Here is a 17,341-nt window from a genome sequence, read left to right as displayed (position 1 = left end):
AAAATGACAAAAATGCTTATAAACCCTTAAAATCGTAACTTAACACGTAATTTCTAGCATATGACTATGATTTTAAATTATAACCACTTCAACACAATAACATATACAAAAAAGTGTTGTGTGCCAAGTTTCGTGCAAAACCAACAAAGTTTGAGCAACTTTATGCGCAAAAGTGCCAAAAACACTTAAAAACCCATAAAATCGCAACTTAACACGTAATTTCTAGCATATGACTATATTTTTCAATTCTAACAACTTCAACACAATAATGTATACCAAAAAGTGTTCTGTGCCAAGTTTCGTGCAAAACAAACCCAGTTTGAGCTACTTTTTGCCCAAAAGTGTCAAAAACGCTTACAAACCCTTAAAATAGCAACTTAACACGTAATTTCTAGCATATGACTATGATTTTAAATTATAACCACTTCAACACATTAATATATACCAAATAGTAATGTGTGCCAAGTTTTTTGCAAAACAAACCATACTTGAGCAACTTTATGTGCAAAATGGTCAAAAACTCTTAAAAATCCTTAAAATCGCAACTTAACACGTAATTTCTAACATATGACTATGATTTTCAATTCTAACCACTTCAACAATATAAATATACAAAAAACTGTTGTGTGCCAAGTTTCGTGCAAAACAAACCAAGTTTGAGCTACTTTATTCGCAAAAGTGCCAAAAACGCTTAAAAACCCTTAAAATCGCAACTTAACACGTAATTTCTAGCATTTGACTATGATTTTCAATATTAACCATTTCAACAAAATAATATATACCAAATAGTGTGGTGTGCCATGTTTTGTGAAAAACAAACCAAGTTTGAGTTACTTTATGCGCAAAAAAGCAAAAAACGCTTAAAAACCTTTAATATCGCTTCTTAACACGTAATTTCTAACATATGACTATGATTTTCAATTCTTACCACTTCAACAAAATAATATATACCAAAAAGTGTTCTGTGCCAAATTTCGTGCAAAACAAACCAAGCTACTTTATGCGCAAAAGTGCCAAAAACGCTTAAAAACCCTTAAAATCGCACCTTAACACGTAATTTCTAGAATATGACTATGATTTTCAAATCTAACCACTTCAACACTATAATATAAACCAAAAAGTTTTCTGTGCCAAGTTTCGTGCAAAAAAACCAAGTTTGAGCTACTTTTTTCGCAAAAGTGCCAAACCGCTTAAAAACCCTTAAAATAGCAACTTAACACGTAATTTCTAGCATATGACTATGATTTACAATTCTAACCACTTCAACACAATAAATATACCAAATAGTGTTGTGTGCCAAGTTTCGTGCAAAACAAGCCAAGTTTGAGCTGCTTTATGCGCATATTGCCAAAAATGCTTAAAGACCCTTAAAATCGCAACTTAACACGTAATTTCTTGCATATCACTATGATTTTAAATTATAACCACATCAACACAATAACATATACCAAAAAGTGTTGTGTGTCAAGTTTCGTGCAAAACCAACCAAGTTTGAGCAACTTTATGTGCAAAAGTGCCAAAAACGCTTAAAAACGCATAAAATCGCAACTTAACACGTAATTTCTAGCATATGACTATAATTTTCAATTCTAACAACTTCAACACAAAAATGTATACCAAAAAGTGTTCTGTGCCAAGTTTCATGCAAAACAAACCAAGTTTGAGCTCTACTTTTTGCGCAAAAGTGTCAAAAACGCTTACAAACCCTTAAAATAGCAACTTAACACGTAATTTCTAGCATATGACTATGATTTTAAATTATAACTTCCTCAACACGATAATATATATCAAATAGTGTTGTGTGCAAAGTTTTGTGCAAAACAAACCAAATTATAGCAACCTCACGCGCAAAAGTGCGAAAAACTCTTAAAAATCCTTAAAATCGCAACTTAACACGTAATTTCTAACATATGACTATGATTTTCAATTCTAACCACTTCAACACAATAAATATACCAAAAAGTGTTGTGTGCCATGTTTCGTGCAAAACAAACCAAGTTTGAGCTGCTTTATTCGCAAAAGTGCTAAAAACGCTTAAAAACCCTTAAAATCCGCAACTTAACACGTAATTTCTAGCATTTGACTATCATTTTAAATTCTAACGACTTCAACAAAATAATATATACCAAATAATGTGGTGTGCCATGTTGGGTGCAAAACAAACCAAGTTTGAGTTACTTTATCAGAGCCAAAAACGCTTAAAAACCCTTAAAATCGCATCCTAACACGTAATTTCTAGCATATGACTATGATATTAAATTCTAACCACTTAAACACAATAATATATACCTAAAAGTGTTATGTGCCAAGTTTCGTGCAAAACCAACAATGTTTGAGCAACTTTATGCGCAAAAGTGCCAAAAACGCTTAAAAAACCCTTAAAAATCGCAACTTAACACGTAATTTCTAGAATATGGATATGATTTTATTTTCTAACAACTTCAACACAATAATATATACCAAATAGTGTTGTGTTCCATGTTTCGTGCAAAAAAAAACCAAGTTTGATCTACTTTTTCGCAAAAGTGTCTAAAACACTTAAAAACCTTAAAATAGCAACTTAACACGTAATTTCTAGCATATGACTATGATTTTCAATTCTAACCACTTCAACACAATAAATATACCAAATAGTGTTGTGTTCCAAGTTTCGTGCAAAACAAACCAAGTTTGAGCTGCTTTATGCGCAAAAGTGCCAAAAAACTCTTAGAAACCCTTGAAATCGCAACTTAACACGTAAATTCTGCCATATGGTCTATGATTTTCAATTCTAACCACTTCAACACAATAATATATACTAAAAAGTGTTGTGTTGCAAGTTTCGTGCAAAACAAACCAAGTTTGAGCTGCTTTATGCGCAAAAGTGCCAAAAACGCTTAAAGACCCTTAAAATAGCAACTTAACACGTAATTTGTAGAATATGACTATGATTTTCAATTCTAACCACTTCAACGCAATAAATATACCAAATGGTGTTGTGTGCCAAGTTTCGTGCAAAACAAACCAAGTTTGAGCTGCTTTATGCGCAATATTGCCAAAAATGCTTAAAGACCCTTAAAATTGCAACTTAACACGTAATGTCTTGAATATGACTATGATTTTAAATTATAACCCCTTCAACACAATAACATATACCAAAAAGTGTTCAGTGCCTAGTTTCGTGCAAAACAAACCAAGTTTGAGCTACTTTTTGCGCAAAAGTGTCAAAAACGCTTACAAACCCTTAAAATAGTAACTTAACACGTAATTTCTAGCATATGACTATGATTTTAAATTATAACCACTTCAACACAATAATATATACCAAAAAGTGTTCTGTGCCAAGTTTCATGCAAAACAAACCAAGTTTGAGCTGCTCTATGCGCAAAATTGCCAAAAATGCTTAAAAACCCTGAAAATCGCAACTTAACACGTAATTTCTAGCATATGACTATGATTTTCAAATCTAACCACTTCAACACAATAAATATACCAAATAGTGTTGTGTGCCAAGTTTCGTGCAAAACAAACCAAGTTTGATCTGCTTTATGCGCAATATTGCCATAAATGCTTAAAGACCCTTAAAATTGAAACTTAAACACGTAATTTCTAGCATATGACTATGATTTTCAATTCTAACCACTTCAACACAATAAATATACCAAATAGTGTTGTGTTCCAAGAGTCGTGCAAAACAAACCAAGTTTGAGCTGCTTTACGCGCAAAAGTGCCAAAAACTGTTAGAAACCCTTGAAATCGCAACTTAACACGTAAATTCTGCCATATGACTATGATTTTCAATTCTAATACCACTTCAACACAATAATATATACTAAAAAGTGTTGTGTGGCAAGTTTCGTGCAAAACAAACCAAGTTTGAGCTGCTTTATGCGCAAAAGTGCCAAAAAACGCTTAAAGACCCTTAAAATAGCAACTTAACACGTAATTTCTAGAATATGAATATGATTTTCAATTCTAACCACTTCAACACAATAAATATACCAAATAGTGTTGTGTGCCAAGTTTCGTGCAAAACAAACCAAGTTTGAGCTGCTTTATGCGCAATATTGCCAAAAATGCTTAAAGACCCTTAAAATTGCAACTTAACACGTAATGTCTTGCATATGACTATGATTTTAAATTATAACCCCTTCAACACAATAACATATACCAAAAAGTGTTCGGTGCCAAGTTTCGTGCAAAACAAACCAAGTTTGAGCTACATTTTTGCGCAAAAGTGTCAAAAACGCTTACAAACCCTTAAAATAGCAATCTAACACGTAATTTCTAGCATATGACTATGATTTTAAATTATAACCACTTCAACACAATAATATATACCAAAAAGTGTTCTGTGCCAAGTTTCGTGCAAAACAAACCAAGTTTGAGCTGCTTTATGCGCAAAATCCCAAAAATGCTTAAATACCCTGAAAATCGCAACTTAACCACGTAATTTGTAGCATATGACTATGATTTTCAATCCAACCACTTCAACACAATAAAATAACCAAATAGTGTTTTGTGCCAAGTTTTGTGCAAAACAAACCAAGTTTGAGATGCTTTATGCGCAAAATTGCCAAAAATGCTTAAAGACCTTTAAAATCACAACTTAACACGTAATTTCTTGCATATGACTATGATTTTAAATTATAACCACTTCAACACAATAATATATACCAAATAGTGTTGAGTGCCAAGTTTCGTGCAAAAGAAACCAAGTTTGAGCTACTTTTTGCGCAAAAGTGCCAAAAACGCTTAAAGACCCTTAAAATAGCAACTTAACACGTAATTTCTAAAATATGACTATGATTTTCAATTCTAACCACTTCCACACAATAAATATACCAAATAGTGTTGTGTGCCAAGTGTCGTGCAAAACATACCAAGTTTGAGCTGCTTTATGTGCAAAATTGCCAAAAAATGCTTAAAAACCCTTAAAATCGCAACTTAACACGTAATTTCTAGCATATGACTATGATTTTAAATTATAACCACTTCAACGCAATAATATATACCAAATAGTCTTGTGTGCCAAGTTTTGTGCAAAACAAACCAAGTTTGAGCTACCTTGTGCGCAAAAGTGCCAAAAACGCTAAAAAAACCCTTAAAATCGCTACTTAACACGTAATTTCTAGCATATGACTATTATTGTCAATTCTAACAACTTCAACACAATAAAAATACGAAAAACTGTTGTGTGCCAAGTTTCGTGCAAAACAAACCAAGTTTGAGCTACTATATGCATAAAATTGCCAAAAATGCTTATAAACCCTTAAAATCGTAACTTAACACGTAATTTCTAGCATATGACTATGATTTTAAGTTATAACCACTTCAAAACAATAACATATACAAAAAAGTGTTGTGTGCCAAGTTTCGTGCAAAACCAACAAAGTTTAAGCAACTTTATGCGCAAAAGTGCCAAAAACGCTTAAAAACCCATAAAATCGCAACTTAACACGTAATTTCTAGCATATAACTATAATTTTCAATTCTAACAACTTCAACACAATAATGTATACCAAAAAGTGTTCTATGCCAAGTTTCGTGCAAAACAAACCCAGTTTGAGCTACTTTTTACCCAAAAGTGTCAAAAACGCTTACAAACCCTTAAAATACCAACTTAACACGTAATTTCTAGCATATGACTATGATTTACAATTATAACCACTTCAACACAATAAATATACCAAATAGTGTTGTGTGCCAAGTTTCGTGCAAAACCAGCCGAGTTTGAGCTGCTTTATGCGCAATATTGCCAAAAATGCTTAAAGACCCTTAAAATCGCAACTCAACACGTAATTTCTTGCATATCACTATGATTTTAAATTATAACCACATCAACACAATAACATATACCAAAAAGTGTTGTGTGCCAAGTTTCGTGCAAAACCAACCAAGTTTGAGCAACTTTATGCGCAAAAGTGCAAAAAACGCTTAAAAACCCATAAAATCGCAACTTAACACGTAATTTCTAACATATGACTATAATTTTCAATTCTAAAAACTTCAACACAATAATGTATACCAAAAAGTGTTCTGTGCCAAGTTTCGTGCAAAACAAACCAAGTTTGAGCCTTTTTGCGCAAAAGTGTCAAAAACGCTTACAAACCCTTAAAATAGCAACTTAACACGTAATTTCTAGCATATGACTATGATTTTAAATTATAACCACTTCAACACAATAATATATACCAAATAGTGTTGTGCCAAGTTTTGTGCAAAACAAACCAAATTTGAGCAACGTTATGCGCAAAAGTGCTAAAAACTCTTAAAAATCCTTAAAATCGCAACTTAAAACTTAATTTCTAACATATGACTATGATTTTCAATTCTAACCACTTCAACACAATAAATAAACCAAAAAGTGTTGTGTGCCAAGTTTCGTGCAAAACAAACCAAGTTTGAGCTGCTTTATTCGCAAAAGTGCTAAAAACGCTTAAAAACCCTTAAAATCGCAAGTTAACACGTAATTTCTAGCATTTGACTATCATTTTCAATTCTAACCACTTCAACAAAATAATATATACCAAATAATGTGGTGTGCCAAGTTTGGTGCAAAAAAAAACCAAGTTTGAGGTACTTTATGAGTAAAAGAGCCAAAAACGCTTAAAAACCCTTAAAATCGCATCTTAACGAGTAATTTCTAGCATATGACTATGATTTTCAATTCTAACCACTTCAACACAATAATATATAACAAAAAGTGCTCTGTGCCAAGTTTCGTGCAAAACCAACAAAGTTTGAGCAACTTTATGCGCAAAAGTGCCAAAAACGCTTAAAAACCCTTAAAATCGCAACTTAACAGATAATTTCTAGAATATGACTATGATTTTCAATTCTAACCACTTCAACACAATAATATATACCAAAAAGTTTTCTGTGCCAAGTTTCGTGCAAAAAAACCAAGTTTGAGCTACTTTTTGCGCAAAAGTGCCAAACCGCTTAAAAACCCTTAAAATAGCAACTTAACACGTAATTTCTAGCATATCACTATGATTTACAATTCTAACCACTTCAACACAATAAATATACCAAATAGTGTTGTGTGCCAAGTTTCATGCAAAACAAGCCAAGTTTGAGCTGCTTTATGCGCAATATTGCCAAAAATGCTTAAAGACCCTTAAAATCGCAACTTAACACGTAATTTCTTGCATATCACTATGATTTTAAATTATAACCACATCAACACAATAACATATACCAAAAAGTGTTGTGTGCCAAGATTCGTGCAAAACCAACCAAGTTTGCGCAACTTTATGCGCAAATGTGCCAAAAACGCTTAAAAACCCATAAAATCGCAACTTAACACGTAATTTCTAGCATATGACTATAATTTTCAATTCTAACAACTTCAACACAATAATGTATACCAAAAACTGTTCTGTGCTAAGTTTCGTGCAAAACAAACCAAGTTTGAGCTACTTTTTGCGCAAAAGTTTCAAAAACGCTTACAAACCCTTAAAATAGCAACTTAACACGTAATTTCTAGCATATGACTATGATTTTAAATTATAACCACTTCAACACAATAATATATACCAAATAGTGTTTTGTGCCATGTTTTGTGCAAAACAAACCAAATTTGAGCAACGTTATGCGCAAAAGTGCCAAAAACTCTTAAAAATCCTTAAAATCGCAACTTAACACGTAATTTCTAACATATGACTATGATTTTCAATTCTAACCACTTCAACAAAATAAATAAACCAGAAAGTGTTGTGTGCCAAGTTTCGTGCAAAATAAACTAAGTTTGAGCTGCTTTATTCGCAAAAGTGCTAAAACGCTTAAAAACCCTTAAAATCGCAACTTAACACGTAATTTCTAGCATTTGACTATCATTTTCAATTCTAACCACTTCAACAAAATAATATATACCAAAAATGTGGTGTGCCAAGTTTGGTGCAAAACAAACCAAGTTTGAGTTACTTTATGCGCAAAAGAGCCAAAAACTCTTAAAACCCTTAAAATCCCATCTTAACACGTATTTTCTAGCATATGACTATGATTTTCAATTCTAACCACTTCAACACAACAATAAATACCAAAAAGTGTTCTGTGCCAAGTTTCGTGCAAAACCAACAAAGTTTGAGTAACTTTATGCGAAAAAGTGCCAAAACCGCTTAAAAACCAATAAAATCGCAACTTAACACGTAATTTCTAGCATATGACTATAATTTTCAATTCTAACAACTTCAACACAATAATGTATACCAAAAAGTGTTCTGTGCCAAGTTTCGTGCAAAACAACCCAAGTTTGAGCTACTTTTTGCGCAAAAGTGTCAAAAACGCTTACAAACCCTTAAAATAGCAACTTAACACGTAATTTCTAGCATATGACTATGATTTTAAATTATAACCACTTCAACACAATAATATATACCAAATAATGTTGTGTGCCAAGTTTTGTGCAAAACAAACCAAATTTAAGCTGCGCAAAAGTGCCAAAAACTCTTAAAAATCCTTAAAATCGCAACTTAACACGTAATTTCTAACAGATGACTATGATTTTCAATTCTAACCTCTTCAACACAATAAATATACCAAAAAGTGTTGTGTCCAAGTTTCGTGCAAAACAAACCAGGTTTGAGCTGCTTTATTCGCAAAAGTGATAAAAACGCTTAAAAACCCTTAAAATCGCAAGTTAACACGTAATTTCTAGCATTTGACTATCATTTTCAATTCTAACCACTTCAACAAAATAATATATACCAAATAATGTGGTGTGCCAAGTTTGGTGCAAAACAAACCAAGTTTGAGTTACTTTGTGCGCAAAAGAGCCAAAAACGCTTAAAAACCCTTAAAATCGCATCTTAACACGTAATTTCTAGCATATGAATATGATTTTCAATTCAAACCACTTCAACACAATAATATATACCAAAAAGTGTTCTGTGCCAAGTTTCGTGCAAAGCCAACAAAGTTTGAGCAACTATATGCGCAAAAGTGCAAAAAACGCTTAAAAACCCTTAAAATCGCAACTTAACACATAATTTCTGGAATATGTCTATGATTTTCAATTCTAACAACTTCAACACAATAATATATACCAAATAGTGTTTTGTTCCAAGATTCGTGCAAAAAAAACCAAGTTTGAGCTACTTTTTGCGCAGTGCCTAAAACACTTAAAAACCCTTAAAATAGCAACTTAACACGTAATTTCTAGCATATGACTATGATTTTCACTTCTAACCACTTCAACAAAATAAATATACCAAATAGTGTTGTGTTCCATGTTTCGTGCAAAACAAACCAAGTTTGAGCTGATTTATGCGCAAAAGTGCCAAAAACTCTTAAAAACCCATAAAATCGCAATTTAACACTTAAATTCTGACATATGACTATGATTTTCAATTCTAACCACTTCATAACAATAATATATATTAAAAAGTGTTGTGTGGAAAGTTTCGTGCAAAACAAACCAAGTTTGAGCTACTTTTTGCGCAAAAGTGCCAAAAACGCTTAAAAACCCTTAAAATAGCAACTTAACACATAATTTCTAGCATATGACTATGATTTTCAATTCTAACCAGTTCAACACAATAAATATACCAAATAGTGTTGTATGCCAATTTTCGTGCAAAACACACCAAGTTTGCTACTTTATGCACAAAAGTGCCAAAATCGCTTAAAAATCCTTAGAATCATAACTGAATACGTAATTTTTATCATATTCACTATGATATTCAATTTAAACCACTTCAACACAATATTATATACCAAATTAAGTTGTGTGCCAAGTTTCGGGCAAATCAAACGAGGTTTGAGCGTACTTTATGCGCAAAAGTGTCAAAAACGCTAAAAAACACTTAAAATCGCAACTTAACACGTAATTTCTAGCATATGACTATGATTTTCAATTATAACCACTTCAACACAATAATATAAATCAAAAAGTGTTGTATGCCAAGTTTCTTGCAAAACAAACCAAGTTTGAGCTACTTTATGCGCAAAAGTTCTAAAAACGCTTAAAAACCCATAAAATTGCAACTTAACACGTAATTTCTAGCATATGACTATGATTTTCAATTCTAACCAGTTCAACACAATAATATACACCAAAAAGTGTTGTGTGTCAAGTTTCATGCAAAACCAACCAAGTTTGAGCTACTTTGTGCGCAAAAGTGCAAAAAACGCTTAAAAACCCATCAAATCGGCACATAACATGTAACTTCTGGCTTATGACTATGATTTTCCATTCTAACCACTTCAACAAAAATGAAATAGAGCCACTTTGAGGTTCCTTATGAATTGAGGCATGGAAGGGAGCCACTACGAAGAAGTTACGGGAGTTACGAAAGAACGGGAATTGAACTGTATGAGATCGAGTCTCCCGTTGTTCCTCAGTAGCTCAGTGGTAGAGCGGTCGGCTGTTAAACGATTGGTCGTAGGTTCGAATCCTACTTGAGGAGATTGGATTCATTCTTCATTTTTTAATTCAGAACGAAGGTGCTCGCTTTGACCGTTAAAAGTACGTGTGTGACCCCTTCCCTGTCTCTTTTTCTATCTCGTCGTATCACATTCTCATTCTGTTCGGCGCTATTTGAAAATCTCTGTCAATACCTCGGTGTAGGTCCGGGAGAATCTTTTGTTCCATAGTCCTGGGGCTATTTACAACTAGCCAATTAAGATTTTTAGGATGTACTAGCAGTGCATCTCTAAAAAGTGTTTGAGCTACTTTATGCACAAAAGTGCCAAAAACGCTTAAAAACCCATATAATCGCAACTTAACACGTAATTTCTAGCATATGACTATGATTTTCAATTCTAACCACTTCAACACAATAATATATACCAAAGAGTGTTCTGTGCCAAGTTTTCTGGAAAACAATCCAAGTTGAAGCTACTTTATACGCAAAATTGCGAAAAATGCTTAAAAATCCTTAAAATCGCAACATAACACGTAATTTCTAGCATATGACTATGATTTTAAATTCTAACCACTTCAACACAATAATATATACCAAAAAGTATTGTGTGCAAAGTTTTGTGCAAAACCAACCAAGTTTGAGCTACTTTATGCGTAAAAGTGCCAAAAACACTTTAAAACCCTTCAAATCGCAACATAACACGTAGTTTCTAGCTTATGACTATGATTTTAAGCTCTAACTACTTAAACAAAATAATATACACCAAAAAGTGTTTTTTGCCATGTTTCGTTGAAAACACACCAAGTTTGAGCTACTTTTTGAATAAAAGTGCCAAAAACGCTTAAAAACCCTTAAAATAGCAACTGAACAAGTAATTTCTAGCATATGACTATTATTTTCAATTCTAACCACTTCAACACCATAATATATACCAAATAGTGTTGTGTGCCTAGTTTCGTGGAAAACAAACCAAGTTTGAGCTAGTTTATGCGCAAAAGTGCCAAATACGCTAAAAAACCCTTAAAATCGCAAATTAACACGTAATTTCTAGCATATGACAATAATTTTCAACTCTAACCACTTCAACACCATAAATATACCAAAGAGTGTTGTGGGCTAAGTTTCGTGCAAAACAAACCAAGTTTGAGCTGCTTTATGCGCAAAATTGCCAAAAATGTTTAAAAACCCTTAAAATGTTTAAAAACCCTTAAAATGGCAACTTAAAAAGTATTTTGTGCCAAGTTTAGTGCAACACCAACCAAGTTTGAGCTACTTTATGCGTAAAAGTGCCAAAAACACTTTAAAACCCTTCAAATCGCAACATAACACGTAGTTTCTAGCTTATCACTATGATTTTCAACTCTAATCTCAAACACAGATTTAGATTCATTCATTTTGGCCTTGTTCAAATAGGAATAAAACCATTAGTTCATAAAGGAGTTGATTGTCCAATTTTCCTAGCTCTCAAAGACGATCGACTTAATAATTATAAAGATTCTGTTTTGGCTATGATTCACACTAATATCTGTAATGGCCCAATATATTTCAATTGTTTTCCAAACTTTATAGTAGATCTTCAAGACCCATTAATCTTATCTTCAATAATTTTAGATATTCAAATTTTAAATAATAAATTTAAAGAGTTTGCTAGAAATTTTGCTATTGTTTTCCGTGTTTATTTTAGATTAATGAATTCCACAGTTAATCCAAAATTCATACATGAGGCTTCTTCAAATGAAGAAACTATTTTTATAGAGGTTCATGCTGAGAATACTAAATCAATAGTTTCTACAGCAAAAACCTTGAGATGGGATCAAATTTCTATTCCTGAGACATTTCAATTCTCAAATCCAATGCCTCCTAGAAACATAAGACAAGAAATAGAATGCATTGAGGAAAACGAAAATAAAGTTCTTATAAGGTTTGGGTCTATGAGAGAATTATCTAGTTCTCCTTGTACTTCTTCTTCCAACTATCCACGAAGATCTTTTTCATTTCCTCAAAAAACAACTTCAGTCATTTCTGAACCAATCAAAGTCAGATATAAATCTCCTATTCCTGAATATGAAGCAATTGCTTCTCAAACTTCTCAAATATCTTCATCTAGACCTGCATCTCCCACAATGTCTGATATGCAAAATTTTGACTCTATCAATACAATTACTAAAGATTTTGAAATAGATAAAAACTATCTAAGAGATGAATTTAATTCCTCTCACAATGCTGAACATCGAGATTGGTTTAGATCTTTTTCTCGCTCCTTTAAAGACTCAATAAGAGATGTATGGTATAAAGATATGAATACTCTTCAAATTAATATCCCGTTTTTTACATGGTTTTTATTGTTTTGTGAAAAACAAGGTATTGCTAATCCATATTCTCAAAATCACATATTTGTACAAACCAAACTTCAAAAAAATTGGGTTTTGAAAGATGGACAAACAATTAGTTCAGTTCATCCACCATTACAAAACATTACTTTTCCCTATTATGACCGTGAAATAAAGGCTAGTCCTTTTAAAGAAGGAAGAGTAGATCAAACAGATAAAACTCCAAATGTAGATGACATCATTAAAATTTATCATCAAAATAATTTTACAAATCAAATCCTTCATATCGTTGCTACACAAGTAGATCAACTTTCAAATAAGGTTGATAATTTACAAAAAGAAACCTCTAGATCCATAGCCCCTAATACGATTGCATCATTAGGATCTGATAAGGTTTCTGCACCACATTTCAAACCACCAGGATTAACTATACCTATGACTCAAATGTTTCCAAAAAATGGTTTTACTTCTTCTAACTCTAATTCTGCAGTGTTAGATAAAATTCAAAAATGTTTACAAAAATTAGCAGATAGTCCAAGTCATATTAAGGTTTTGAGTAAATATCAAAGTTCAGAGATATCTTCTGATGAAGAAAATTTTCAGTCTTTAATCATTTCAAAAGTTGCAAAGCAATTTCAAGAATGTAGACTCAATTAGGAACGGGAACAGCAACAAGAGGGGGGGGGGGGGGGGGGGGGGGGGGTGGGGTGGGTGAATTGTTGTTGTTACTAGTTTAAGCGTTTTTGCCCTGTTTTTGCGGAATTGAATAAAATAAATAAAGCTTAAACTTAGAGCGAAATAATTAAAAGAGACAAACGATTTTTACGTGGAAACCTTCTAGGCCTAAATAGAAGGAAAAACCACGATCCCTCGGGATTTCTAAATTCTCCACTATGTTTAAGGCAACTCGTTACAATTACATTAAACATCTTACTTCACTCGAAGCGCATCAACTAGGCCAACTCTTCTCTCTTAAATTGCTTCATACAAAGCAACAAATTTAGCTTCACTAAAAGCTAATTCTCACCACTAGCTTCACTAGAAGCTTTCTCCTTAGCTTTACTCAAAGCTAATCTCTTCTCTAGCTTCATTAAAAGCTATCTAATTTCCCCCTTAGACTCACCCGAGTCTAATTACAAATTCTCTCAAAAACCCTTACAAAAGGATAAAAATTCTCTAAAATAAAATCAATGAGTTGCACAAAAAAATATTGTAAATTAATTGGCATTTTTAAAACAAAATTTTCTTGTAAAAATTCTCCCATAATTACGTATGATTTAATGGCTCATACTAAGGCGAGTTTTGAAGAATAACCGAGTCTCTTATTTATAGAGCTAAAATCCCTAAGAATAAGGAATATTCCAATCCATTATCCCATTATCAAAAGATCATGGGAGTAATGTGGATAAAGCAGCCATACGGTTATTTGATTAAGTCAAACCAGACAGAAATAACCGCTGTCTTCTGTTCCCTTCAAGCAGCAGTTTCTTCAATAGCTGTTCTTGTTCCAGTACTAATTGCTAGAACGTGTTTGCTATAAATAGAAACGGTTATGCTTATTACAAACGGTTACTTGCTAACTTGTAGGTATAAGGACGGTCAAGAATGATAGCTAAGACCCATTCAACAACCACTAATTCTATTTTTAGTAAATCCAATATTTACTAAAAATAGATCCTAAAATAAAGGATCTTAGAAAATAAGGACGTTAATTCATTTTATTTAAGAAAAACGATTTGCCAATTAATTTAATAAATCACTACTGCAACAAATTAATTTTATTAAATACATTAACTAAAAATACTAATTAAAATATAATAACCAGAATTTTCAGTCAACGTAGTCAACCTTCAGCTTAGGAACAGTGCGCTGTCTCCAGACTTCAGTTTAGCTAGAACATCCAACTTAGGAACAATAGACCTGCTGTCTCCATTTTACATCCCAAGCGATATGCTTCTCATAACCTCTTTTGAAACCTTTTGACATGTACGTTTCCATAAGCTAAATCATAGGTACTATCAACGATCATTATCACGACCGGATATCGACCTGCACAATCTCTAAAAACATGTTCGCTTAAATAAAGTGTAGTCATCATCAAAACTCAAGAGGTCCAACAAATTCCCCCTTTTTGATGATGACAAACTTTCAAACAAACTTAAAAAAAATAGCGTAAACCAATGTTGAAGAGTATGTTAGAGATCAAAACAACTCTTCTTAACTAAATATCATGATACAAGTTACTCTAGAAATAATCAAAACAACAACTTTATATTATTTCAGCATAAAATCAAACAATGAAAAAAAATGCAGATTTAATCCATAATCATCCATAATCAGAGCTAAAAGAAATTAGCATAAACAAAAAAAAAATTAGAAACAACTAAACAAAACCAGAAATCAGCATCTTAAACCTTAATGCAATGAGAAACCTAGTTTCAGTGTCAATGAATAACAACAAACAACTAGCAACACAATCATCAGAAACAAACCAAACCAGCACCTTAATCCATAAGCCCAACATAATAGATTTAACTAGATCTCAAACATGCTCAAGCATTATTTAAGTTTGTGCCAAATATTCCCCCTTTTGACATCATTCAAAAAGAAGATAAGCAATCAAACCACAGCACTAAACATATAGTTATAGTCAAAGAGAGAACAAGGATGCACAAATTAAAAGAACACAATGAATGCAAGCATGATAAGCAATGACTAATCAAACCTAACAGTTAGTAGCATATGTAAAAAGGTTCAACAAAGTTAACAATGTTTAAGATGTGTACCCCAGCTGGTACGAAAGGCAAAGAAATTGTTTGGTGACAGAGATAGTAGCAATGAAACATAAAAAGATTGTTTAAGAGTGATAGTTGCAACAAATAAGAAGGAATGAAAAAGGAGAAATTAAGTTGCAGGAGCTTCATCATCAACATATTCTGTCTCCACCTCTACTGTGTCCAGTTTGGCCCCCAAACGTGCTTCCATTTGGTCCATTTTAGCAGATAGTGAGGCTATAGAGACACGAATTTCATCTTCAAAAACAAGAAAGCTAGACTGCAACTCATTGAGTTTCAGGAGAATGGAGGTTAGATGGTCAGTGGGAACTGTAGTGTCACCTAAACCTTGATGTGGTGAAGAAGGTACTGGTGGTGATGATGGTATAGGTGACTTTGGTGGTGAAGATGGTTGTATTGGTGATTGTGGTGGTGATGGTATATGGAATGATGGTGTGGTAGGTTTAGGTGAGGAAGGTTGGCTTGGCTGTGCTGTTGTGTATGAGGTAGAGTCATCATCAATAACAACAACAGGTTTCTTTCCTTTAGAAGCTAGCCTACTACTCTTCCTAGGGGTTAAACCAGGTGAAGAACTCTCCTCATTTTTCTTTTCTTTTTCCTCCACAGCAACCTTCACCAGTTGCTTCACTACTTCCCCCTTACAAAGGTTTTCCTCCTGTTCTTGCTCCTCAGAATGCCCCTCTGCCTTCTTAGTGGCAGAGGGAACAGGCTCCTCCTGTTCCTCCTTGTTTACTTCCTCCTCCTCAACATTTTCTTCAACTTCTTCTTCTTCATCAGTGTCCTCTGAATGTTCTAAAATGTTCTCAAGGGTCCCATTTTTAGTTAATCTTAGATGTAAATTTTTCAAACATTTTACACCCACTTTGTTGTTTGGACCCATGGGATAGTTTGGACCATCAAGAGGAACACCCAATTTCTTAAATATCCAGGTCATCAGTCCACCATATCCTAACACATTCCTTTTAAAAATACAATCATTTAAATGACAAATCATTAAAGAAGGAAAATTAATCTTGATGTGGTTCGCCATACAGTAGATCAACGTAGCATCCCTCAAACCACTAGTGGAAAAAAACGTATTTGCTGCTTATCATTTGCTGCGGTTTTTGAATATACGCAGCAATAACTAGAAAACAGAATTAGAAAAAAAAAAAAACCCTTAATTGCTGCGGTTTTGTGCCTCGACCGCAGCAAATACACATGTGCACCTTCAATTGCTGCGGTTTGTTTCTTGCCCGCAGCAAATATAGCTCGCAATTGCTCCGGTTCATCATTACCCGCAGCAAATAACGTTAATTGACCGCAGTTTACCACAATTCTCCTCATTATATAACGTCAATTGCTCCGGTTTTTCCAATTGACCGCAGCAAATTCTCCTCATTATATAAAACCCTTCAGCTTCTTCGATACTTTCCAGAATTCCATTCCAGACTTCATTACCAGTTTACCACCATTAAACGCACGCGAACATTCTTCAAACCCTTAAGCTTCTTGAAACTTTCCAGACTTCTTCAAACATCGAACATGCATCATCATCTTCTTCAAAACAGCAGTTCCATTCCAGAATTCCCTCAAACTTTTCTTGTTCATTATCAAACTTCAAACTTCGAACATTCTTCAAACTTCAAACTTCATTATCGAACATTCTTGTATTGTTCTTCAAGGTATTATTTTTTCAAGCTTAATTTAAATTCTTCATCTTCATTATGTTTTAGGGATTTAGTTTTTTCATACTAATTTTTTTCATTGTATAAGTTTCGCTGAAGAGAAGAGGATGTCATCAGTCGTAAGAAAAAGGCCGTCGCTGAAGCTTCTTCTCAGCTCCGTACTCTTCCTTCATGGAAACAAGAGGTTTGCTTTTCATTTA

General features: G+C 33.1%; 1 protein-coding gene across 1 annotated transcript in view; it reads left to right on the top strand.

Moving 5' to 3' along the window:
* The window catches only part of LOC130804434 (uncharacterized), a 146,101-nt gene extending 129,934 nt beyond the window's left edge, over positions 1 to 16,167 (top strand). Inside the window, exons 3-4 of the mRNA XM_057668864.1 lie at positions 15,755 to 15,764; positions 16,027 to 16,167. Of these exons, the coding sequence (XP_057524847.1) occupies positions 15,755 to 15,764; positions 16,027 to 16,167 (151 nt within the window). The remainder of the gene's footprint in view (positions 1 to 15,754; positions 15,765 to 16,026) is intronic.
* Positions 16,168 to 17,341: the final 1,174 nt, after the last annotated feature.

This window comes from Amaranthus tricolor, chromosome 17 (genome assembly GCF_026212465.1).
Source record: "Amaranthus tricolor cultivar Red isolate AtriRed21 chromosome 17, ASM2621246v1, whole genome shotgun sequence".
NCBI lineage: Eukaryota > Viridiplantae > Streptophyta > Magnoliopsida > Caryophyllales > Amaranthaceae > Amaranthus > Amaranthus tricolor.
This window is presented reverse-complemented; position numbering and strand designations above follow the sequence as displayed.